General features: G+C 52.6%; 1 protein-coding gene across 1 annotated transcript in view; it reads right to left on the reverse strand.

The window, feature by feature from the left end:
• LOC133353807 (adhesion G-protein coupled receptor G6-like) overlaps positions 1-24,931 on the reverse strand; it is a 91,406-nt gene extending 66,475 nt beyond the window's left edge. Inside the window, 4 exon segments of the mRNA XM_061570231.1 lie at positions 3,276-3,959; positions 14,411-14,779; positions 18,633-18,700; positions 23,932-24,931. Of these exon segments, the coding sequence (XP_061426215.1) occupies positions 3,276-3,959; positions 14,411-14,779; positions 18,633-18,699 (1,120 nt within the window). The 5' untranslated portion in view covers position 18,700; positions 23,932-24,931.
• Between the last annotated feature and the right edge of the window lie 2,122 nt (positions 24,932-27,053).

The raw sequence follows: 27,053 nt of genomic DNA on the forward strand, positions 1-27,053 counted from the left end.
TTCAACGTGCGTGCGATGCGCTCGCTGCGTCGGCATTGTTTCGCATTGTGCAACGAACGCTGTTGCTCGTCGCCGCGGGCCGCGGCTGTTCCGGTTTGGCCGGCTCGACGAGGATAACAACAAAAAATAAGAAGAGAGAGAGAAAGACTCGACTTGCTACCTAACAGAGACGGAGTCACATCACCGCCGCCGCGATGCGCCTGGCTCATGCCTCGACCACCACCACCACCAACCCCGCCCTGGTCTGGTTTACAGAAAACAATTAAAATTACGACACACGCTCAAAGTGAGCGTGAACATACACACTCGCTTCCTGAAATGGGCGAGGACGATCGACGGGAGGAGGGCAAAACTAATTGTTTTGCTGCTGCTGCTGCTGCGGATACTACAACGTTAGACGCACGCGCGCAATTGCCAATAGTGATGGTTAATTGACATTTATCTGTAAGGCGTCTTCCGCTGATGTCTCAAGGCGCCTTGTAAGAACGAGGGGAAGGAAAGGCCGAGAGAGACAGAGAAGCCAAATGGATTCAACTGACTTAAGAAGACGTGGTTTTGGCACGAGACTTTAAAAGTATCCACACCGTCGGATGAACGGATTTCCACGGCTCGGCAATTCCACGACGCAGCAAACGCCAGAGACGCAGCCGGGATCGAGGCTACCGACAGAAGGGTGGAGTCTTGGTTCTTTCGGTAAAGTCATGTAGAAGGGAAATAATAAAATAATAAAAATAAAACATAATAAAATACAATTCTCACGACGTTTCGGCCACTGGTCACTGCCCGGTGGTGACGGTGGGGGGGGGGGGGGGGAGGGGGGCTTCAAGACTGGTTCAGATGATCAATCGCCACTGATTTTCAGCCCTGGCCGGGAATTCAACGCGTTCTGCTGCGTTCACAGCGCAGCGCACTAACCCGCGGCACCCGCCGCTCCACGCGTTAGTTTGATGTCATCTCCGAGAAAGAGCGGGCCGGCGTTTTCCAGGCGCATCCTTTTCTCACGACTTGTGCATCCAAAGCTACGCGCCCTTCCGGTGTATAGAGACAACGTGTAAGCAAAACGTGGTCAGCAACTATTTTAACATTTTTTGTTGTTGAAATATTATTTTTTTTTACCAGGGTAAGGCCCACTAAGCTATGTAGCTCTTTTTCAGAAGCGACCTGGCTATTACAAATGATTAGCTGAACGAAGCGGCTCATCACGTGCAAATTCACAGCAGCCAAATACTCTGAACGCGTCGATTGTTGATTCCAAGTGTGGAGGGAAAACCCCAGAGGACCCGGAGAAAAATCCACGCGATCGCGGGGAGCGACAGAGAGACGCGCAAACTCCAGATGTACAGGCGTCAGGGCTGGGACCGAACCCACGACCTCCTGTACACCAGGCGAGGTGGTTAACATCTCCTCGTCGGCAGAATTTCGACAACAGCGCGTGCCGACGACGCCGATTTTCGTGTGCGCGCTTCGGGTCAATTCTCCCCGCCCCGAGGACGCGGAAAGATCAAAGGCACCGGGCGGGTGGCGGCGCGGCGACGAACGCACTCAACTCACTATTGGCTCAAACGTCACCGAGTATCAAACACCGGTTAAGGGTCACAGTCGGGTCCCATTCGTCCCTGTAAAGGATTTTATTTTAATCCCAGACCCCCCCCCCAACCCCTCCGCCCCATAAAAAAAACAGGCTAACAACGAGTCACGGCTCAGATGTTAAACAAACAAAAGCAATCAACAGCGCTTGTTCTTTGGACAGACTGGCACTCCCATTGGAATGTAGAATATTTGACCGCTGGCTGTGAAGGGGAGGTGACCACTGCCCAATGATCGTAAGCGACGTGGGTGGACGTGGGGCTATTTAAGGGATCATAATCAGAGTAGGCTATTTTATTTTGGTATTCATCAGAATCAGAATGTGTGTATTTATACTGGAGGAATCCAATGAGCTCGAAAGCTCCCCTTTTCACCGATGTCCACAAAGAGATGAGAGGAGCAACGGGGATTTGGCACAAAGACGCGGCCGCGTTTGGCACAGTTGGGCCCTCGAAATACCGCGCGGAGATTCACGGATGGCGTGTCACGGTATTGACATTTTCGTAAAAACCCAATTATTTCCACTAATATCCACGTCAACCCAATCACGCAACTTTGTAGTGCGATTGAAATAGCATTCCCTATTCTCATTGGTATTGGTATTCACATTAGACAACAAACATTATTCCTGTTGATTAAACGTCAAGAGAAATAAAAAAAAAATGTAAATAAACCACATCACTGAGACAGCTGCCAATCACGGGCGAATTATGGAAGACACAATTCCAGTGGTGCGCAGCGACGCCGCAGACAACGCTGACGAGCGGCAGGGGTTGTGCGGTCGTATAACACTCGCACCTTGCAGCAAGAAGGGCCTGGGATCAATTTCCAACCCGGGCGCCTTTCTGTACGTGGTTTGAGAGTCAATTCCACTGTTCCGCAATGGGTTCCCTCCGGGTTCTCTGGTTTAATCCTACAGCCGAACACCGATTATCAATATTCTAAGGTTTTCGGTAAAGTCACGTAGGTAAAAAATTTAAATTTAAATTAATCAAAGTAAAATAAAAATAAATAAAATAAAAATCACGACGTTTCGGAGGCAACACAAGCTTCCGTCTTCAGGTTTTCGGTACAGCTATCGTGCTGTGACGGTTCCACATGAAGACAGAAGCTTGTGTTGCCTCCGAAACGTCGTGATTTTTAATTTTACTTTTATTAATTTTAATTTAAAAAAATTTACCTACGTGACTTTACCGAAAACCTTAGAATATGAATCCTTGCAGTCACGAAAGCTTCAAATCTAGAACCTATTATCAAAACATGTTTGTTTAAATGTTCACCACAAGTACGTGTGATGAATTCAGGCTTGATTCCTTGCAAAAGATTTCTACTTATTGTTTGAACATCTTAACACCTCCTGTTTCATTGCCAAAAAGGGCAACACCCATTCCTATGTTTCACGCACACACAGCAGCAGTGGTAGAGAGCAGCAACATCGCCCACCTTCTGCAAAAACCCGGCAGGACCGTCCTGAAATCGCGCCTTGAGACTTGCTGCGGCTCTCCTCGCTTAAACATGCAGAACAAACTATTGTTGCTTATTTTTAACTATTTTACTTGACCAGGTAAGCCCCCACTGAGCAACGCATATCTTTGCCAGAAACGACCCGGCCATCTACAATGACCGCTCAACCAAGTGGCTCATCGCCACCGAGTTTGGACATTTACAGCGGCGGCCAAACAACTCACGTGCGGCAGGCAGCCCCGCGTCGACCAGCATGCCCTCCCTCGTCGGCTGCCAGAAGCTGCGGCTCCACGACGCCAGGCTGCCGTTCCGCTGGCACGACGGCGCCCGGCTGGAGCCACGCTCGCCCCCAGCGTCCTCCGCCCACAGGCGCACGTCGGCCAGCTCGCCGACCAGCGCCCGCTGCGGCACCGTCTCCCACGCCGTCGCGACACCGCCGGCGCCGGCCGCCGCCGTCTGGAAGAGCCCCAGCAGGAGGTGGCCCGAGCCCTGCAGCTCGGAGGGATCGTCCGAGGCGAGGCTGGCGTTGAGGATCAGGGAGCCGTCGGCAAAGACGGTGGCGGTGCCGCCGCCGGTGCCACCGGTGCCGCCGACCCAGCGGGCGCAAACGCGGTGCCACGCCTCGTCGTGCGGACGCTTCCAAGGGACCCAGGTGGCGCGTCCTCCGAGCCAGAACGCCAGCGCCGTGCGGTTGCCCGCGAGGCCCAGGGAGGGCGAGGTGGCCCCGCCGTGCGACTGCGGCGAGCAGTAGGTGAAGAGCGTCCAGTCGGCCGGGCCGGCGATGCGCACGCTGGCGCACAGGGCGACGGAGGAGAGGCGCGTCGGCAGGATGCCGGGGTCGCCCAGGCTCATGAAGGACACGGGGCTCTGGGGGAAGACGGCCTTCTTGCCCTGCACCCGTGGCGCGTCTGTGGAGAAAGGTTCCCACTTTAGTTTTTTTTTTTCTTTTAATGAATTAAATTAACACGTGGTGCCTTTCGCGAGCGATACACGTTCATGATTTCAACGGGTTTTTTTTTGGGTTGGATTACATGAATGTACATGGGGTCGTACACTCAGCTCCAGACACCGGTGTGCTAAAGCAGTCATGCTTTTAATTAACGAACTAACTATTGTTATTTGGCCAGGTAAAGTCCACTGAGCTGGCTCACCACGTGTACATTTATAGCAGCAGCCAAATGAATCATGTCTGCATTAACCACAATACTTGTGGTCAGAAAGCAAACAAGAAACATACTCTGATAATAAATGCATTGTCCTTGAAACTGATTGGTCCCAACAGAGACGGCTTTCTTTTGAGCCTCGTCTCAAAGGTGACATCAAACGGCGTACAGTCCAAAGACAATTTTGTTGCCAGAAAAAAGGGGAAAACCCTATTATCATATTTTGGCACTGGCAAAGGAGGTCCCATGATGTAGATGCTCACCCCGAGCTCGCATTAATCTGATAGCGGCATTGTCTTTGTGCTGTACGCCTTTTGGCGTCCTCTGGTCTAACACCGTTTGAGACGAGGCTCAAAAGAAAGCTGTCTCTGGTGTGGACCAATCAGTTTCAAAGACAATTCATATATTATCAGAGTACGTTTCTTGTTTGCATTTTGACCACAAGCATTATGTGCGTTGATGAACATTGCACATTGTTTAACGATGTGAGAACCAGAGAGGGGGTCAAGGCTGCACGAAAGGTTAAGAGCCACTGCATTAGGGGATCCCAGTGTTGCCGCGTGCGTTCGCCGGAAGAATAGAACAGGCAGACAGAAAATCAAACCTACCCGACGACGCGTGGATGTAAAAATATCAATACCGGAGCATCCTGCGCCGTGTTATTATTACAGCGCTGTTGGTGACTCGATCGATCGTGACTGGGCCGGCTGGCCTTGTGTTACACATCCTCACAACGAGGTCTCACCGCACGGACATTTCTGATGGCCATTCTTCGGGCGACCCGAGTTCGATTCCCGCTCACGGCCACCTACACTGGTGACAACTATCTGAACCGGTCCTCGGCCTCCCCTAGGTCGACTCAGCCTCAAGTGAGCCCCAGGTGCTCGCAGGGAGACAACGAAGTGGTGCTGATCACACGCATCTTTTGTGAGTGCTATCCTGGCCAGCAGCACTTGCCCCAGCAGTCTGCTGAAGCCTATATGGGGGATCTTTGCCTGTGTGTATGCGTGTGCACAGCAGTCTGCTGAAGGCTATATGGGGGATCTTTGCCTGTGTGTATGCGTGTGCACATCGTGTGAGTGTCTTATTGGTTCTTTCGGTAAAGTCACGTAGAAGGGAAGTAATAAAATAGCGTCGTGAGAATTATTTTAGAATGTTTTATTTTTATTACTTTATTACTTCCCTTCTACGTGACTTTACCGAAAGAACCAAGAAGATGAATCCCTGCAGTCACGAAAGCTTTAAATCGAAATCGTGTGAGTGTACACGTGCGGCCCTGTCTCCCTCGAGCTCCCTCCAGTGGATGCCCTTCTGCCAGCAGTGGCGTGAGCGGGCAATTGCAGGGCTGCGCCTTCACTTCCCGTGCACTATAAGACAGCCGTACCCCTTCTGGGTTTGTAATCACTTAGCAGAAGCTTTCAAGGTCGAGATGCGATCCCGATGGACATTCTCTGTCGAGATACCGACACTGCGTCCGCGTGTGTGTCCTGCGTAAGTGCGTGTGTGTGCGTGTACACGGGGAGCGGTAGTGTGGTGGTGGTGTGGCGGTGGTGTGCCGGTGGTGTAGTGGTTGGTGGTGTAGTGGTTGGTGGTGTGGTGGTTGGTGGTGTGGTGGTGTGGCGGTAGTGTGGTGGTGGTGTGGTGGTGGTGTGGTGGTGGTGTGGTGGTGGTGGTGGCGGTGTGGTGGTGGTGGTGGTGGTGGTGGTGGTGGTGGTGGCGGTGTGGTGGCGGTGTGGTGGTGGTGGTGGCGGTGTGGTGGTGGTGGTGGCAGTGTGGTGGTGGTGGCGGTGTGGTGGTGTGGTGGTGGTGTGGTGGTGGTGGTGGCAGTGTGGTGGTGGTGGCGGTGTGGTGGTGTGGTGGTGGTGTGGTGGTGGTGGTGGCAGTGTGGTGGTGGTGTGGCGGTGGTGGCGGCAGTGCGGTAGTGGTGGTGGCGGTGTGGCGGTGGTGGTGGTAGTGCGGCGGTGGTGGCGGTGTGGTGGTGTGGTGGTGGTGTGGTGGTGGTGGTGGCAGTGTGGTGGTGGTGGCGGTGTGGTGGTGTGGTGGTGGGGTGGTGGTGGCAGTGTGGTGGTGGTGTGGTGGTGGCGGTGTGGTGGTGGTGGTGGCGGTGTGGTGGTGGTGGTGGCAGTGTGGTGGTGGTGGCGGTGTGGTGGTGTGGTGGTGGTGTGGCGGTGGTGGTGGCAGTGTGGTGGTGGTGGCGGTGTGGTGGTGTGGTGGTGGTGTGGTGGTGGTGGTGGCGGTGTGGTGGTGGTGGCGGTGTGGTGGTGGTGGCGGTGTGGTGGTGGTGGTGGCGGTGTGGTGGTGGTGGCGGTGTGGTGGTGGTGTGGTGGTGGTGGTGGCGGTGTGGTGGTGTGGTGGTGGTGTGGTGGGGTGGTGGCGGTGTGGCGGTGTGGTGGTGGTGGTGTGGTGGTGGTGGTGGCGGTGTGGTGGTGTGGTGGTGGTGTGGTGGTGGCGGTGTGGTGGTGGTGGTGGTGGTGTGGTGGTGGTGGTGTGGTGGTGGTGGTGGCAGTGTGGTGGTGGTGGCAGTGTGGTGGTGTGGTGGTGGTGGTGGTGGCAGTGTGGTGGTGGTGGCGGTGTGGTGGTGGTGTGGTGGCGGTGGTGTAGTGGTGGTGGTGTGGTGGTGGTGGCGGTGTGGTGGTGGTTGACGGTGCGCTACAAATACAACGACGACCAGATTTCAATTTCCGCTCACGGCCAACATCCGAGCCCACCCCCTTTATCATGTAGGCTTTACAGACTGTAGGGACAAGTGCTGTTAGCGAGTACCTCTATCAAGGCTGATACGGCACACGAGGGGGTGGGTGCCCAGCTCAACGCCCGGCCGCCTTTGTCTCCCCAGTGGCAATGTTTACACATTGCACCAGATACTCATTTGAGGCTGAGTAGACCTAGGGAAGGCCCAGAACCGGTTCAGACAATCGTCACCGGTGAGCGGGAATCGAACTCGGCTCGCCGGGTTCGTAGCGCAGCGCGTGGTAATTAATTGAAGGTGGAGGGGTCACCAGCCCCTCGTACCCGTCCAGAGTCCCCAATTGGCCGCTGTGGTGCAGAGGTCGCAATCGGGTACCCGATACCCGTACCCTACCCGATACCCGGCTACCCGTGCCGGGTACGTGTACAGGTAGCCGTTTGCGACCCTGGTGCGGCCGGGTACGGGTACGGATAGGCCGTGAGTCACTGGTGAGTAACCATTTGTCACTCATTTCGGGTAGGGTACGGGTACGGGTAGGGACCCTGGTGCGGCCGGGTACGGGTAAGGAATCAAAACCCGTTTGCGACCTCTGCTGTGGTGGCTACAGACGCCACGAGGGCAATGGCCAATCTCAGTTGGGCCTCCCCCCACGGCACTGCCCACCGCAGCGCTGCCGTCCGCACCACGAGGACGTAGGAGGTTGTTTTTGCCGGATCACACACACACACATTCACACACTCTAATACACACTCACACTCTCATACACACACTCTCATACACACACACACATTCACACTCTCATACACACTCACACACTCACTCTCATACACACTCACACACACACTCTCATACACACTCACACACACACTCTCATACACACACACATTCACACTCTCATACACACTCACACACTCACTCTCATACACACTCACACATCACACTCTCATACACACTCACACACTCACTCTCATACACACTCACACACACACTCTCATACACACTCACACACACACACTCTCATACACACTCACACACACACTCTCATACACACACACATTCACACTCTCATACACACTCACACACTCTCACACACGCTCACACACTCACACACTTACACACTCTCATACACACTGAAACACTCTCACACACACTCACACATTCTCACACACTCTCATACACACTCACACACACACTCACACTCCCATACACACTCACACACTCTCATACACACTCACACACTCTCATACACACTCACACACGCTCACACACTTACACACACTCACTCACGCACGCTCACACACACACTCACATTCTCATACATACACACTCACACACACTCTCACACACACACTCACATTCACACACACTCTCATACACACTCACACACTCTCATACTCACACACGCTCTCACACACTTACACACACACACTCACGCACGCTCACACACACACACACTCAACATCCCCTCGTTCCCCCGGCTCCTTAGCACCCCCACCAACTCATTTCGCTGGCACACAGGACGTGTTGAAATAACACTGGTGGTGGGGGTGGGGGTGTGTGTGGAGCGAGCGGGTTGGTGTGTGGGGGGGTGTAAGTCGGGGTGGTGGTGGTCGTGGTGGAGGGGATTGGTGGCGTTGCCTCCTCGAGATATCTCACGATGCGCAGATCCAAGCCCGGTCGGCTCCACCCAGCTCCACCCAGCTCCACCCAGCCGAACGGAGACAACGCCGAAGCAACAACAGTCGAGACGCGGCTGCTGTTGTGGAAGTTTCGTCGCTTTCCTCGAGCGGGGCTCACAGCAAAGGTCGCAACCGGGTAACCGATACCCGTACCCTACCCGATACCCGGCTACCTTGGTGCGGCCGGGTACGGGTAAGGAATCAAAACCCGTTTGCGAGCTCTGGGTCACAGTTGCGTCGCGTTCCGCGCGCGTTCTTCGTCGGGATGCGTTTTTACAAAAGTAGTTTCACTGCGCATCGGGCGTACCCGATCGTGACCCCCCCCCTCTCTCTCTCTCTTAGAGCAGTGGTTCTTATTCTTCTTCTTAACCTGGGGGTGCGAGATGCACCTTTCTGGGGGTGCGAGGCATGGCCAGATTTTTTAAATAAAAATTTGAAGCTAAATCATCGAAACACAAGTTACAACTTATTTTGTTTCACCAAAACCTCTATGTCGTTATAATGGGAGCTTTTTTTTGGGTTAGATCGCGTAAATATATAAATGTGTCGTTAAACCCGCCACCACCCAACACGGCCAACTAGTAAGGGTTGTCACGTGAACAGAACGTAGCCAATTTGTCACTAGTACAGCACTAGCCGGTGTGTTTTGAAGACTAAACCCACAACATTTACACTCTGAGGACGACGTTTCACCAATAATTACAGCTATATATGTGTTTATGAACATTGTACATTGTTTAGCGATTTAGAACCAAAGGTAAGCAAGGCTTGCGGTAAAGGTTAACAACCACTTACAGCAACACTCCGAAGGAGAGCTTCTCACGGATGGAATGCTCTCTCCGCTGCTTACTCCATCCCCTCGCCCTTCGCCCAACTCTAGCCCCCCCCCCCCACTCAGAATGTCGCCTTGACGGGTAAAACCCCGTGTGTGCCTGTGTGTTGGTGTGTGCCTGTGTGTTGGTGTGTGTCTGTGTGTTGGTGTGTGTGTGTCTGTGTGTTGGTGTGTGTCTGTGTGTTGGTGTATGTCTGTGTGTTGGTGTGTGTGTGTCTGTGTGTTGGTGTGTGTCTGTGTGTTGGTGTGTGTCTGTGTGTGTGTTGGTGTGTGTCTGTGTGTTGGTGTGTGTCTGTGTGTTGGTGTGTGTGTGTCTGTGTGTTGGTGTGTGTCTGTGTGTTGGTGTATGTCTGTGTGTTGGTGTGTGTCTGTGTGTGTGTTGGTGTGTGTCTGTGTGTTGGTGTGTGTCTGTGTGTTGGTGTGTGTGTGTCTGTGTGTTGGTGTGTGTCCGTGTGTTGGTGTGTGTCTGTGTGTTGGTGTGTGTGTCTGTGTGTTGGTGTGTGTCTGTGTGTTGGTGTATGTCTGTGTGTTGGTGTGTGTCTGTGTGTTGGTGTGTTGGTGTGTGTCTGTGTGTTGGTGTGTGTCTGTGTGTTGGTGTGTGTCTGTGTGTTGGTGTGTGTGTGTCTGTGTGTTGGTGTGTGTCCGTGTGTTGGTGTGTCTGTGTGTTGGTGTGTGTCTGTGTGTTGGTGTGTGTCTGTGTGTTGGTGTGTGTCTGTGTGTTGGTGTGTGTCTGTGTGTGTCTGTGTGTGTGTCTGTGTGTTGGTGTGTGTCTGTGTGTTGGTGTGTGTCTGTGTGTTGGTGTGTGTCTGTGTGTTGGTGTGTGTCTGTGTGTGTCTGTGTGTTGGTGTGTGTCTGTGTGTTGGTGTGTGTCTGCGTGTTGGTGTGTGTGTGTGTTGGTGTGTGGCTGTGTGTTGGTGTGTGTCTGACGGCAGTGTCCTACACGGGGTTGGTACAGAGCCAGGGGATTGGCAAGAAAAATAACAAGACGAGACTTTTTTTTTATAGAATTCTGTAAAAAAATAATTGTTTTTATATTTCAAGAGCAGCGTGGTGAATGCGAGTCACGAAGCAGCGTTCACCTTAAATAGCCGCGTGCGTCTGGAGGGCCGCAGGTCGCTGACCCTCTGGCACCATCCCCGTCAACCCCTTATCAGTGCCCCCTACCCTAATACACACCAATTCAGACCTTATTGGTCACCCCGTGTCCTGATAAATCTCAACGTTCATCCTACAAAGTCCCATCACAAGGGAGGAACACGAACAAATAGACAATTCATTTTTTGCCCGTATTGAAACGGCTGTACGCCGTATGGACCTGCAATCTCAATTTCCCTGTACAAGAACACGGGTACACCGTATGGGTAGACAGCTTTCTGGTACATATCGAGTGCTGACTGAGAAATGTGTCCCGGAATTGATCAAGAGTGGAACAGGTGGCACCCGAAGTCACAAACTTCTCATTGTCAAATCATCTGAGTGGTGGTGGAATCAACAACCACATTGGGTGGTTCATCTAGGGTTGCCACCTGCCCTGATTTTCCCAGGACGTCATCTCTCTCGAGGTGGCTATCCCGAGATTGTCAATCTCTCAGGGGTTTTTGCCCGTTCGCGACGTGAGATTGCGTCGTGGCGGCGTGAGACTTGTGGAGGCGGTGGATGGAAATTGCACGGGTGGCCCGCTGCTTGACTCCCAACTTTGGAGGCTAAGCCGTCGTCAATTCTCCAGCGGCATTGGGGGTCTGCATGTTGGACTGAATTGTTGATGGCACGGACTACAGAGACTGTGTCGGGTCAGAAATGAAGACGGGAAGAGTGGTGGGGCCCAACTCAGACCAGATTAGAGAAATTCAACTTAGATAGCTAGGATGACTGTCGGTTAGGGAATAATGGTACCCAACTCACACCAGATTAGAGAAATTCAACTTAGATAGCTAGGATGACTGTCGGTTAAGGTTAGGGGATAGCGGTACCCAACTCAGACCAGATTAGAGAAAGTTGGTAGAGGTGTCTTGGTAGGACGCGTCGTGAGAAGAGAGGAAAGCCACGTTGGAAGAAGAACGGTGATGATGAGCGTGGAAGCACCAGGGTGGAGGTTTAAAGAGGCCGGCCGAGAGAGAGAGAAACGTGGTTCTGAGCGACGAACCCTTGCAGGATGTGAAGGACCGCGGAGTGCACGCGGAGACGATGGCCTCGTGATAGGAGTGCGCTGAGAAGCGAGGCAGCGACAGGCAAGGGCACCACGTGTGTCGGCCCAACGCCAGCGAGAAGGAGAAGCGAAGAACGGGTGCGGGATAACCACGTGGGGTCACCCTGCAATGTCCCTGCTGGCACGGGTGGTGGGTGGGCCACCTCCTGCGTGCGAGGCCCCACGACTCGAGGGAGAGCCGAGAGGGCTGTTGACTTAGCGCTGGGTGGGAAGGGGGGGGGGCTGCTGCTTCATTATTGCTGACCAGAAAACGACCACATTGTTTGGGGAGCCTTTTAAAGGAGGGGGGGGGGGGGGTTCAGCAGCTTTGGGTGGGGAGGGAAAGCGGGGGTGGGTGGAGGGGGAGTCTGGCTTAGAAACGTTGAGGTGGAAGGGGGGCGATTTCCTGGCCTCGAATGCACTCCACGCCAACAACGCGTGCCTCGCCACCACCACCACCAGCACCACCAACCCTTGACGAGACGACGGCGTTCATCAGCGCGCGGTGTTTGTACTGCGCCTCCCAAGAGCCCCACGCGCACACGCCGTGCGGGGGACGGCGTCTGCCCCGCGACCCGCACGGTGACACCCCCACCTCCTCCTCGTTGTCGTCGTCGTCGACGAGGGGAGTTCATTACGCGAGCGTGAAAATTGTTGCGAAAATTAAAATCTACCCGGGGGCGGTGGGGAGGGTGGTGGGGGTTGTCTGTTTTGTTTCTCTTGGCGAGGTATTTCATTACCGATCGTGGCACCTCATCGTCAACGTCGTCATCAATGTCGTCGTCATCGTCATGATCAACATCGTCAACGTCGTCATCATAATCAACGTCGTCAACGTGGTCATCATCGTCGTCATCAACGTGGTCATTTTCGTCATCATGATCAACATCGTCAACGTCATCATCGTCAACGTCGTCATCATCATCGTCAACGTCGTCATCATCGCCGTCATCATCGTCGTCAACGTGGTCATCATCGTCATCATGATCAACATCGTCAACGTCAACATCGTCAACGGCGTCATCATCATCGTCAAGTTGTCGTTGTCAGTCTCCGGTCGGTGCGTCCCCGATTCACGAACGCGAACGAGGAGGCGTCATCGTCGTCATCATCGTCACAGCTGCTCCACCTCGCTGACTCCGCACGCGACCATCTGGCTCAGCCACCTCAACGTGCACGTCACAGCTGTTGCTCTCCACATCAACATCAGCCGCACGAAGAATAAAGGGTGGCAGCCATGATCCATCCACTGCTGGTTGACGGCATCCCCTCGACCCCCCTACCCCAGCCATCACGATCCCTTACAGTATCGTGAAGGAACAAAGACAAAGATCCCCCGTTTAGCCTTAACAGACTGTTGGGGTAAGTGCTGTTAGCGAGTACCTATGAAGGCCGGCACAACACACAAGGGGGTGGGTGGCCAACACCACACCCGGCCGCCTTTGTCTCCCGAGTGCCGATGTTTACACACCGCACCAGGTACTAATTTGAGGCTGAGTCGACCTAGGAGAAACCCAGGACCGGTTCAGATAATCGTCACCGGCGTTGGCCGTGAGCGGGAATCAAACTCGGCTCGCCGGGTTCGTAGCGCAGCGCGCTACCCGCTACACCACCGCTCCCCCCAATACATCTAACTCCTGAGACAACGATCGATCCAACTACTGCACACAAGTCGATGTTGGTGCTCCATCTCCGTAGAGGAGGCCACCTCTCACGACTGTGCCGCGATGTCCCTCCTTTGGGCTGCCACTCCTTCGTCTCGACCACCGGCCACCAACCCGCTGAGCGATGTGCCCTGGCCCAAGCCCATTCAGTCCAAACTCGTAGCGGACAGTCTTGTAAAAAACTAAATAAACCCCACAACGTATAGCAAACTGAACTGAAGAAAATCACGTGCCACGCAGGAGAGGGTCCTCAACAGAGGTCAACGTGATCGTGATCGTGGCAAGCGCCACCTGCCACCTGCCACCTATCAACCACCACCAGACCACGCACCACGCTCTACACCCAACCACCACGACTCACCACGACTCACCTGTGGCTGTGAATGGTTGGCCTGAAAGTCTCACTCCTCAAGGGAGGTATCCGCGCCACGGACCATGCAAACACCACTCAAGAAACGTACCACACAGCACGTACCACCCACCACACAGCACGCAACCACCCGGCACACACCGCATACCACCCCGTACGCCCCACGCACCAACCACCGCACCCCCGCGTACCGCCTACAACCCAGCACATACCACGTACCACCCATCACCCAGCACACAATGCCACATACCATCCACCGCCCCCCACGTATCACTCACCACACACACATTCCACCCACCACACAGCACGCAACCACCCAGCACACAGCACGTACCACCCACTACACAACACATACCACGTACCACCCTCTCGCGCCCCACCACACCACCCACCGCACCCCGCATACCACCTACCAGCACACACCACGCGCGACAAAGATCCCCCGTATAGCCTTAACAGACTGTAGGGGCAAGTGCTGTTAGCGAGCACCTATGAAGGCCGGAACGGTACACGAGGGGGTAGGTGGCCAGCACCACGCCCGACCGCCTTTGTCTCCCTAGTGGTGATGTTTACACACCGCACCAGGTACTCATTTGAGGCTGAGTCGACTTAGGGGACGCCCGGGACCGGTTGAGATAATCGTCACTGGTGTTGGCCGTGAGCGGGAATTGAACCCGTGTCGCCGGGTTCATAGCGCAACGCGCTAACCACTGCACTATCACTCCCCCTACGCGCGACACACACACACACGCGCACGCGCGCGCTGGCGCGACTCACCTATGGTGTCGACCGTGATTCGGAATCCCTTTTCCTCGAGGGAGGCGTCCGTGACGAACTGCAGCACGAGCCTGTTCCCGGGCGAGATCATCGCCCGCTGGCCGGCGCTCGGCATCATGCACACCATGGCAGGCGCGCCCACGTGCTCGAATCCGTAGGAGACGAGCAGGTAGTCGTACTTGCAGCCGCTCGTCTGCGACTCGAGGAGCAGCTCTTGCACGGTGAGGCGCACGGACGATCCGCTAGGCACGGTGATCTCCCAGCGGCAGTTCAGATTGCTGGGGTACTTGCTCGGGTACGAGGGCGACTGGATGACGGTGCCGTTCGGCGGGTCGGTCAACAGCCCCCCACACGCGTCTGCCGCGGCCGCTGCACGAGAGTCAGACGAGTGAAAAGCAACAACAACAGAAATACACCCGATTGCGAAGAGCAGCGGCGTTGGAGAGAGAAAGGCGGCCGGGCGTGGTGCTAGCCACATCGCCACCCTCGTTCGGGAGATGTTTCATGTCTTTTTTTGTTGCCAAAAAACTTTGCAAAGTGGAGTTCCTGCTGCTCAAATGAGCGTCCAGGCTTTGGTGCTGATCTCCCGTGGAACTGAGGCGGTGGTGGAAATTCCACAGTTCTATGGCGGGGCTAGCGTGGGGATTCGAGCCTTAGGACAAACCGCTGTTGACTACCCCACACAGTGTGGTACTTAATTTATCCACCCTTGGGGGGGCGTCCATAAATGACGTCACGCGATTTTGGCCGATTTATGACCCCCCCCTCCCCTCCTCGTCACACTGCGTCACAAAAAATCAGACCCCCCTCAAATATGACGTCACAAAGCTCTGCCCCCCCCCCCCCCCAAAAAAATTTCCATTTTGAAAAAAAAACATGCTTCAAATCGCTTTAAACTATTGTCATTGTAGTGCGTATTTAATGTGGCGCTGCACTCTGATGTTGTAGGAGATAACATGTATTAAAAAGGAGGCATTGGAAAGCTGAAATTTAGCATAACATTTACTTGCAAATATTCAACGTCTAACTAAAACTGCAGATGTTCAAAATATTATATTGAAATTATTTTATAATTATAAAATATTAAAAGTAATTATAACTATTAAAAAAATACTTGAAACTTTGTAGTAGAACGAAGCAAAATGGAGAGTACAATTATAACAATCACATTCATTCCACAGAATGAAAATGCCTGGTAGAATCATTAAAGTCAAAATGTTTAATAATAATTTAAAACATTAACAAAATGTATGCTTCTCCATTCTCCCATGGAGAAGCAAAATGCTCCTTCATGTAATAAATAAAATGTGACCCTAGAAAATTTGAAAAATCAAATAGTTAATAATTAAAAGTTAATCAAAATTATTGTTGTTATAACAATTCTATTTAATTAAGTAGAACGTGTTTATATTTATTTAAAGTTGTGCATTTTGATGTGACGTCACATTTCTCAAACCCCCCCTCGTCACACATCGTCACAAATGTCTGACCCCTCCCGCCCCCTAGGTGAGTGACGTCATTTATGGACGGCCCCTTGAGGGATGACGTGCTGAGCCAACGCTCCAACGAGGATTTGAACTCGCTCTACACACCACATTGTCACCAATAACAAAATAAAAAAAAACACTCAACATTGTCAATAATAATAGGAAGGTTAAAAAAAACAAACAAACCACAACACACGCACACACACGTGCGCACATTGTGTAACAACTCTGACAATCACCGCGGGGGGTATTCCCGATGACGTCACGCACGATGATGTCATAGGGCGAGGCGCGTGGCGTGTGACGTAATTTGTCTTGGCTGAAAAGGCTTTTTTTTAATCGTTTACTATTTGTTTCCTGTCGCAAAGACTTTGGCCATCCCGCTTGCTATGCCGTCTATTCATTGTTCATTGATGACGTCATTTGTGGTCGAAACGCTACCGTACGGTGCGAAAGAAGTTCCATCACACACGCGCGCACAGCGAGCAGTGATTCGGCGTGTGGATGAGTGACGGGTGATTTCAGTTTGGGACCGTCCATAAATGACGTCACGCGATTTTGGACGATTTTTTAGCGCTCCCCCCCCCCGCCCCCCTTTGTCACACGACGTCACAAAAAGTCAGACCCCCCCCCCTCAAATATTACGTCACAAAGCTCTGCCCCCCCAAAAAAAACATCCTTCAAATCACTTTAAACTATTGTCGTTGTAGTGCGTATTTAATGTGGCGCTGCACTCTGATGTTGTAGAAGAAAACATTTACTAAAAAGTCAATTTAATTCAGTAGAACGTGTTGTCTATTTTTATTTTAAATTGCGTATTTTGATGTGACGTCACATTTCTCAACCCCCCCCCCCCCCCCTTCGTCACACATCGTCACAAATGTCTGACCCCCCCCCCCCCCTAGGTGCGTGACGTCATTTATGGACGGCCCCTTTCAAGTTTTGAGACTGTTTAAGTCGTCGGTGCCATGAGCGTTAAAATACAGGCAGTGTGTCCGCGTGTGTCTGGGTGTACCTGTGTGTGTGTGCGTGTTTAGGTATATCTAGACAAGGAACAGGCAGATGACGCACAGGTGTCAACCCCACCCGGTTTGCCCCGTATTCTTGTACAGGGAAATTGAGTTGTCAGGTCCATACGGCGTGCAGCCGTTTCAATACGGGCACATGTTTTTGTCTATTTGTTTGCGTTTCTCCCTTGTGATGGGAGTTTGTAGGATGAAGGCTGAAATGTATCAATAAGGTCTGAATTGGTGTGTCGTAAGGGAGGGCACTGATAAGGGGTTTACAGGTATGAATGAGGCCACCGAGATGGCGTCACCATCGAACACCTCCCGTCCAGCGGCACACGACGACGTGGGAACAGAGGTGATCCGTTTATTTTCCAGCAACGAGCGTACTTGAAGAATCGCCATTCTCAGCTCCAAGTTACACGTCCAGGCTCAGATTGGTGAGCCCCCAAAAACGAATCTTTTGGTGGCTTTGAAAAAACCCAGCAGAGACTCTCATATTGGTTGGAGCATTGAGACAGACCACCACCACCGCCATAATCATCATCCCTCTGGAGGTCGATAAAATCGGGACCGCTTCTTTTCAGTAGTGACTAACCTCACGGTGAGAGTGTGGGTAGACACCCTGATGTATGGGTAGGTAGACACAGGGACTGTCTCATCTTTCTACGTCTCCATTTATCTCGGCATCTCTCCGTTTCTTTGTATCCATGGCGAGATGTTATTTTCCTCGCCTGGTATGCAGGAAGTCGGGGGCTTGTGATCACGACCCTGACGCCTGCTGCATATTTGGGGTTTGCGTGTCTCTCTCCCCATGGTCGCGTGAATTGTTTTATGCGGGTCCTCCCGTTTTTTCCCCTCTAAATTTAGAAACGCACGTTTAGGCTACAGTCATTTTGCTGGAGCAGCCACCTGATGACGGAGGCTTGTGTTGCCTTCGAAACGTCGTGATTTGTTTTAATTTAGTTGTTTTCATTTAAATTTATTTTATTTTGTTTTTTACCTACGCGACTTCACCGAAAAATACAAAGAGTATGGATCCTTGCAGTCACGAAAACTTCAAATCTAGAAATATTCAGAGTATGTTCCTGCTCTAAATTTCCGCACGATGATAAGCCACATCGATGAGCTCGCATTTGTGGACTGGTCGCGTCTGAACAAGAAGCTAATAGCTGAGTGGGCTTTACCCAGTATATAAAAAATATAAGTGACCTTTCCTATACTTTACACCCCTATCGTGTTTTCGTACTGTTTGTTGGTGTAACGTTCTAACCCCGTGTCCCCGAATCGACATCTGCGCAAAGAGCTTCATAGCTCATCGGTTTTACTTCTCCTGTACAAATAAAAATGATTCCCATTCTCACCATTTCTCTCTTTCGCTCGCTCGCTCGCTCACTCGCTCTCCCTCTCGCTCACTCGCTCTCCCGCTCGCTCTCTAACTCTCCCGCTCGCTCTCTAACTCTCTCACTCGCTCTCCCGCTCGCTCTCTAACTCTCTCACTCGCTCTCTCGCTCGCTCGCTCACTCGCTCACTCGCTCTCTCACTCACTCGCTCACTCTCTCTCTCGCTCTCTCACTCACTCGCTCACTCTCTCACTCGCTCACTCTCTCACTCGCTCACTCGCTCTCTCACTCGCTCACTCTCTCACTCGCTCACTCACTCTCTCACTCGCTCACTCTCTCACTCGCTCACTCGCTCTCTCACTCGCTCACTCTCTCCCTCGCTCACCTGCGCACTCCGTCGCCACGAGGACGCAGAGGAGCAGCGGGGCGAACGCGCCGACGAGTCGGTCCATTCTGCGGAAAGCAAAAAGAGAGAGGCGAGTTCGCGCGTCCGCCGGAAAGAGATTCGTCTTCGTCCACGGTGGACGCATTTCCGCGAAGCAGCAGCATCGGCGGAGCGACGCGCGCTCCCGGCTCGTTCCGCGCGCGTCACGACGTCCGACGTTTCGCTGCGCATGCCGGCGAGATTTCCTGGCTTGTCCGTCAGCTCGCGGTGGTTGTGACACCACGCGATGCAATAGTCAGGCGTGGTGGGGGGAGGGAGAATCGAATGAGAGAGGGGGGGGGGGGAGCGGCTCGATTCAGGACCTGGTGCGAAACGTCGGACATGGTTCTGAACAAACGCGCGATACGAGATGTACGGCGCAGCCGCGGGAATCTTCGCGGTCGAGATTAAATGACGAGATTAAATTACGTGACAGCCGCTCCTTAAATCATCCCCGTTCGCTCATCGCGACGACCTCTCATGTCGCATTGCAGTCACAGTCACATCGATTGTACTAAATGCAAAGTGTTTTATTAATAATACTTTCAATTTATAAAAGCAGCCTTAAACAATCATTCTCAAGGCGCTGCGTATGAAAATTCGGACATAGTTTACAATTATTACTGGACAATTCATATTTCCATCATCAATCTTGATAATAATAATAATTTACATTTACAATGTAGTGGATTTCATCCGGCGCTTTCACCAATGCGCCGCCGTGCATGGAAAGTCGGGAATGAAGAGAATCTGCAGGGCACACGGCCAGGACTCAGAGGGGCTGAAGGCCAGTGTAAAGAGGTGAGTTTCTCAAGACGGGACTTATACACACACATCGTGCATGGAAAGTCGGGAATGAAGAGAATCTGCAGGGCACACGGCCAGGACTCAGAGGGGCTGAAAGCCAGTGTGAAGAGGTGCGTTTCTCAAGACGGGACTTATACACACACATCGTGCATGGAAAGTCGGGAATGAAGAGAATCTGCAGGGCACACGGCCAGGACTCAGAGGGGCTGAAGGCCAGTGTAAAGAGGTGAGTTTCTCAAGACGGGACTTATATACACACATCGAACCAATCTGATTGTATTTCGATTTAAAGCTTTCGTGACTGCAGGGATTCATCTTCTTGTTTTTTTCGGTAAAGGCACGTAGAAGGGAAGTAATAAAATAATAAAAATAAAACATAATAAAATAATTCTCACGACGTTTCGGCCACAACGCAAGCAGCCGTCCTCAGGTGAAGACCAGGTCTGGCGATCAGCTCTGCAGGAACGAAGCTTCCACCTCGGAGTACTGAGCAGAAGGCGATCCAAGGATCTAACGGATCACGTTCGTTGAGTCAACACGGATCTGTTGCCGTGAACACTGCGGTGATGTTTCGTCAGGTCTTGATCGATCTCCTGCTGCATGAACCCCGTCCCCCACCAAGACACCGAAATATATCACGGTCACCGGGTGGTGCAGTAATCCACTGGAGCACGCTGCAACCCCTCCCCCTTACCCCGGAGCTGATTTTGCCGCTCCATCTCTCTAGACCGGGCGTCCTCTCGCTCAGGGCGCGTTTTGCAACTCTGGTCGTCACCCCGATTCCCAGCCTCGACCACCACCGCCATCACCACCCCCATCACCGCCACCACCACCGCCACCACCGTCACCACCACCGCCACCACCGCCACCACCACCCCCATCACCACCACCGCCATCACTGCCATCACCACCGCCACCACCACCACCATCACCACCACCCCCATCACCACCACCGCCATCACCACCGCCACCACCACCGCTACCACCACCGCCACCACCACCACTGCCACCATCACCGCCACCACCACCGCCATCACCGCTACCACTACCGCCATCACCCAACCCCTTCTTCACCGACGCGTTACGCGCCAGCCCAACTCGCCGTTTGCCGAGCAAAGTCAAAGCGAGATCGTTTTCCCACCGTCCCTCGGCGAGTCCCAAGAAGTCACGTGCCCCGCACAGATCGCGAAAATTCGAGCGACGCTCAAAGGAAAAGTTTATTTTTATTTTTTTGTCACGACGACTACGACGACGATTATTGTTATTATTCAATCGCCCCTCGATCACCGCGGGATATCGGCGGCGCGTGGCAAAGGAACGGGAGCGGTGCACGCGGAGAGGGGATGCGGGGGTGGCACGGAGCGACCAGGGATGAGAAAAATTGAAACCCGTCGCCACCTCGGCGGTTGAACGCCGACCGGGCAAAGCAAACACACATTTGCCACGGCGAGCACGACGAACGCGCTTGACAATCACCCACGTTTGTATTCTGCGATGTGTATTCGTTAGCTGTGAAGATGGCGTAGAATGCATTTCCACGTGGCTTGATTTTGTGTGCACATTGGGAATTTTGCAGTCTTTTTGCTGCCACTTACTCGAAGCGCGGTTAGCTTTAAGCTGTCGTGCGGGCGGACCTCATCCAGCAGTGGATCGAGCAAGGCGGCTCTGCGTGTAACACTGAATCCCAGGCGTCCATCAAATGAGAGGCTCTTGGTATCGCGTGACACTTAGTCGACTCCAGAGGCAATTTTATCAGTCGGTGTAAGTCTCTGTATCGTTGGGCATGCCGATGGGGATCTACTGGACATCTGTGAAAAACAGCTTAATAGCTCATCGGATTCCTCCAGTCTAAAGAGAGATTTATGGTTCGGATGCGGGTCTCTAAGTCTATTGATCTCTGTGTAATGGCTCTGGGTCTCTAGTTCTAATGGTGTCAATCAAGGCCGAAATTATAATATGTATTGAGGGGGACACATTCCCCAATATTGAAATATGCTCAAAATGCCCCCCCCCCCAATATATTGCTATGAAATGTATTTCTGTTTATATGATTGTGGTTATGGTTGTACTTTATTAATCCCTAATCTCTGCCATTACACACAATGAAACACGAAAAGCTAAAAAAGAAAAAACAGAGCAATGTAATACAATACACTATTAGACATTATTGTAAAAAATAAATAGAAAGTCCATCCTATGTGTTAGTAATTTTTTTATATTTTAGGCAGGAAATTTGTTTTCAAATTTTGATATTTTTCTGGGGGGGGGACCTCCATACCCACTGGACGATTTGGTCCCCCCCAATGTTGACTTCATGGCTACAGCCTTGGTGTCAATGTAAGTGTGCGTGCCTCGAGGTTTCTGGGTCCCGATGTCAGCCTATGGGTCTAGGTCTCTGGGCGACTTTGTAGTTGTATGGCTGTCTATGTAAACGTGTGGGTCTCTAAGTCTCGAGGAGTTGATGTAGCTCTATGGTTTCCCAAGCCTATTGATGCCTGTGGAACCCTATGGGGTTCGTCGTCAGTCTATATTAGTCTGTGGTGTTTAGCTGCACTTATTTAACCCCGGGTCTCCATTACAAAATAGCCTCTGGGCTCTCCCCTCTGGCAATAAAATAAAGGTCCCCAATGTCGATGTGTGTCTATGGGTCTCTATGTAAGCTATGTAAGTCACTGGGTCTCTATGTAAGCCTATGTAAGTCAGCGTCTATATGTAAGTCATTAAGTCTATGCAAGTCTTTGTAAGTCACCGAGTCTCAATGTAAGTGGATGAAAGACAATACTTTTCTGTGTAAGTCTATGTAAGTTACTGAGTCTCTGTATGTAAGTCTACGTAAGACAATGCTTTCCGGTGTAAGTCTGTGTAAGTCAGGGTCTGTATGTAAGTCACTGAGTCTCAATGTAAGTCTATGTTAGACAATGTTTGTCTGTGTAAGTCATGGTCTGTATGTAAGTCACTGAGTCTCAAATGTAAGTCTATGTAAGACCATGCTTTTCTGTGTGCGTCAGCGAGTCGATATCAGGTCTCTGTTTAGCCCTGCGATGGCCCAATGCATCTATGCAAGTCGGAGAGTCTCTGAGTGAGTCTCTCTCTCTGCGTCTACGTCAGTTGCAACTATTTTCAACACAACAATGCTTGCCTTGGTATGTTGCAGACAAAAGTCTATTTTTTGAGCACCTGTGTTTTCGTGCGTTGGAGGAAACCGGAAAACCCGGAGAACACCCAACACGCGTGCAAAGGTGAGATAGGCCGCTCTTCCAGTCTACGAATACACTCCAGTCCCAGTAACCTACTTGCTGTATTACCCACAGGCAACACACATTTCACAGCACGCTCCGTAGAATGCCGCCCGGCCCACGTGGTTGCGCGCCTGAGATCCGGCGCTTTGGAGGCCAGGGTTAGTGGATCATGCAGAGACTTGGCTCCGCAAACGAGCTGCGAGCGAGCAATGTGAGCCAGGATGTAGGGAGTACAGCAAGTGGGTTCGTCAAGCCGGCTGTGCGGCCCCTTTGAGTCGCTATTCCCTTCGAATGTCTCGGCGGATTCCTCCACGGATCCATAATTTCCAATGCACACAAAAAGCCAGAACTGTCGTTGCCAAAATGGAATTGACGGCCAAATGTGGCAGCGCCCTCCTCACGAAGGTGCCCTGAGACTCATTGGGGATATTTTTTTTCTGGATAAATTAATCTGTTCGTTGTTATTATTACTACATCTACTATGATGTGGATGTTGTTATTCTTGTTACTACGACTACGGCTTATTGGCGAGCTCTATGAAACTGGCGGTCCACAGTTCGATGCTTCAGCCACGGCTAACATTAGTGACGATCGATACCTAAATCAGTCCTGACCTCCCGCCAGCCCCCTGCACCCCTCCACGAACTCGCATTGACCAGCGCGGTGAAGTATGGTCAAACAACCCCAATGACCATCACGGCGTGCGCAGGCATTCATGCAACAGTGGATTGACAAAGGAACTACACTATTTAAAAAATAATATTTTCTATCCTTCAAGACGGCTGACCGGCGTGGAAGAGTAGGCCAAATGCCCTCTTGCACGGCTCTCTATATCTCCCTCTTCGTGGAGGCCCTCACGCCGGCAGTAGCATCAGCGAGCGAATTCGCGGGGCTGCCCCTACACCTCTTTGTGCGAATGCACAAAGAGGTGTAGGGGCAGCTTTAGAGTCAACAAAATACGGTCCCACCTGATGACGGAGACTTGTGTTGCCTCCGAAACGTCGTGATTTTATTGTTTTATTTTTATGAATTTTAATTTCATTTTTTACCTACGTAACTTTACCGAAAGAACTAAGAGTAGGAATCCTTGCAGTCACGAAAGCTTCAAATCTAGAATCAACAAAATACATTATTTTTTTACGAAAAGCGTCATTTGTTCGCGGAGATACAAAGACGGACGAACAGGGAGAGGGAGGAGGGGGCACGGGACTTACCCCCGGCGTGTCAGCGAGTCGCTCCGGTCCACTTGGGGGGGGTGGGGGGGTTGGGAGAGGGTCACTCCCCGCACGATGCTCCCAAACGCGTAAAGAGGTCGCCAAAGTCGTCCTCTTCGGTAGTGAAGAGAAGAAGAAACAAAAACACCCCGCCGAGAGGTTCCGCGTCGCGATTCTCCCAGGGCGCACCCTCCTCGCGCTCACCACGACCGCGAGGCGTCTTCTGCTGCGCGTCACGCGCGATGCGATTGGGGGGGTCAGTGGCGATGATTTTAAGGGGGTTGTGGAGGGGGGCGGGGAGTATCGATAAATCGATTGAGGACCGTGCGCAGATTGGATCGCTGCCTCTAGGAGAGAGCGCGCGCGTGTCTTTCTGTGTGCGTCTGTGTCTCTCTGTGTGCGTCTGTGTCTCTCTGTGTGCGTGTCTCTTTGTGTGTGTTTCTGTGCGCGTGTGTTTCTCTGTGCGTGTGTCTATCTGTGTGCGTGTGTCTCTTTGTGTGCGTGTGTCTCTGTGTGTGTCTGTGTCTCTCTGTGTGCGTCTGTGTCTCTCTGTGTGCGTGTCTCTTTGTGTGTGTTTCTGTGCGCGTGTGTTTCTCTGTGCGTGTGTCTATCTGTGTGCGTGTGTCTCTTTGTGTGCGTGTGTCTCTGTGTGTGTCTGTGTCTCTCTGTGTGCGTCTGTGTCTCTCTGTGTGCGTGTGTCTCTCTGTGTGTGTGCGTCTCTCTGTGTGCGTCTGTGTCTTTCTGTGTGCGTGTGTCTCTGTGTGTGTGTGTCTCTCTGTGTGTGTTTCTGTGCGCGTGTGTTTCTCTGTGCGTGTGTCTATCTGTGTGCGTGTGTCTCTGTGTGCGTGTGTCTCTGTGTGTGTCTCTCTCTGCGCGTGTGTCTGTGTGTGTGCGCGTGTGTCTCTCTCTGTGCGCGTGTGTCTCTCTCTCTCTCTGTGTCTCTCTGTGTGTGCGTGTGAGTGACTGTTCCGCGCGTGGCTTGAGAAGTCGCCGCGTCACGCCTCTGTGCAGACGCCCCGACAAAAAGTTACGCAGAGGCCGCGCCTTACAACGACACTCGCTCCCTCCTCCTCCCCAACGCATCTCCCACTCTTCGCACGCTCCCTCCTCCATCCTTCATCACCCCCCCCCCCCCTTCGTTACCCACCCCCCGCCCCACTCATCACACGTGCCCTCATTGAGCGTGCACCCATTACGCCTCCCACCGCCATCCCCCTCGCCCCCCCTCCCTTATATAGCCCCCCACCTGACCTGGCTCACTCCAGTCCTGATACTTCCCATACCCCGTCCCTCTCTCCAAGATTCTCACCTCTCACCCCCCTCCCTCCCCTCTTCTCCTCCTCCACTAATTCCATCATTCTCTCACTTCCTTCCTCCCCCAAACCTCCCTCCCCCCTCCCCTCCCTCCCTCCCCCCTCCCCTCCCTCCCTCCCCCAACCCTCCCTCCCCCCGACCCTCCCTCCTTCCCCCCTCCCCTCCCTCCCTCCCCCCGACCCTCCCTCCCTCCTCCAACACTCCCTCCCTAAACCCTCCCTTCCTCCTCCAACCCTCCCCCCTCCCCTCCCTCCCTCCCCCCTCCCCTCCCTCCCTCCCCCAACCCTCCCTCCCCCCGACCCTCCCTCCTTCCCCCCATTTCCCTCCCTCCCCCCGACCCTCCCTCCCTCCTCCAACACTCCCTCCCTAAACCCTCCCTTCCTCCTCCAACCCTCCCCCCGACCCTCCCTCCTTTTTTTTATAACGATCAGACGAGAAAGATGCTCAGTCTTTCGGCACTTTACTTCGTTCATCATGTCGTTTGTTTGTATTTTTCTTTTAATCAAAGATTTAACGCGAGTTTCCCGTGTAACATTAGTCCCATTGTGTGTTACTGTGTCCATAGACACCAACAAGAAACACAAATCACCCTCAAAAACCCATCACCAGATCTCCTGCTGCTGCGCTACTAGCACCATAGCGGCGAAGGCACCTGCCTGACCTCCCTCCCCTCCCTCCCCTCCCTCCCTCCCTCCCTCCCTCCCTCCCTCCCTCCCTCCCTCCCTCCCTCCCTCCCTCCCTCCCTCCCTCCCTCCCTCCCTCCCTCCCTCCCCTCCCTCCCTCCCTCCCCTCCCCTCCCTCCTCTCCCCTCTCTCTCCTCCCTGCCCTCCCTACCCATGCTGGATGTCTATGGATCAGTTGTCTTTTTTTTTACGATCAGTGGAAACAAGAAGATGTTCGGTGTATTCGGCACTTTGCTTCGTTCATCATTTCGTAATTTTTTTAATTAAAATTTTTTAAACTTGGCTTTATGTAAACCCCCCCCCCCCCCTCTAGCTTACTCTCTCGCTCGCTCTCTCGCTCTCTCGTTTTGCACGCAGCCCCCCTCGCAGTCCGACGGCCTCCGACGGGTAGCTGATCAGTTGTCAAGCTGCACGAACACCCCTCCATATAGGTGACAAAGTAAATGTAGAACAGTCATGTCATCTGATGTGCAAATATATCGACAACGGGTTAATTTCGTAAGTAAAAAAAAAACCGACCTGTAACAATACCTTAGAGACATTACATTCTTGGTTCTCAGCTACACTCAAAAGATACCAGTTGCATCAGGAGACAAACCGTGGCTCAAACTTGGGTTTACTAATTGGGTATGCCATTGAGAACTGAGTTATCATTCAAAGATGTTGGCATCTAGGACCCCATCTTATGACTGGTTGGTATAGACTATAGACAGATGCCTTTTCTTTGAGTAAGTCCAGGCAAAGGCGGCAACTACAGCTTCCCTCTGGGGGCTCAGACCTGGCAGGGCTGAGACGGTACATGTGATAACCACGGTCGCAGTCATCGCAAAACAGCAGCTGGTCGTCATTCTCAGAGGTGCCACAAATGTTGCAGCACTTGCATTCAATGCACTGCCAACGGTAATTCGTTTGCCAGAGAACGCACGTCCCTGCAGTAAAACAGCCTATGGGCCCTTCCTCCATTCATGACCACAAAGGAGCCCTCTTCAAGCTGCCCATTGGGCACCAGCATGTAGACCCCCTGCCTTCTAAAAGACAAGACATGCCTCAAGGCAGGATTTTTGAGGCCCAAAGGCACATGCTGAAGGTTGGAAGTCAGCGTGCCCAACTTAGCCAGGTGATCTT

The sequence above is a fragment of the Lethenteron reissneri genome, chromosome 6, assembly GCF_015708825.2.
Source record: "Lethenteron reissneri isolate LAM-NWPU_2019-01 chromosome 6, ASM1570882v1, whole genome shotgun sequence".
Classification (NCBI taxonomy): Eukaryota; Metazoa; Chordata; class Hyperoartia; order Petromyzontiformes; family Petromyzontidae; genus Lethenteron; species Lethenteron reissneri.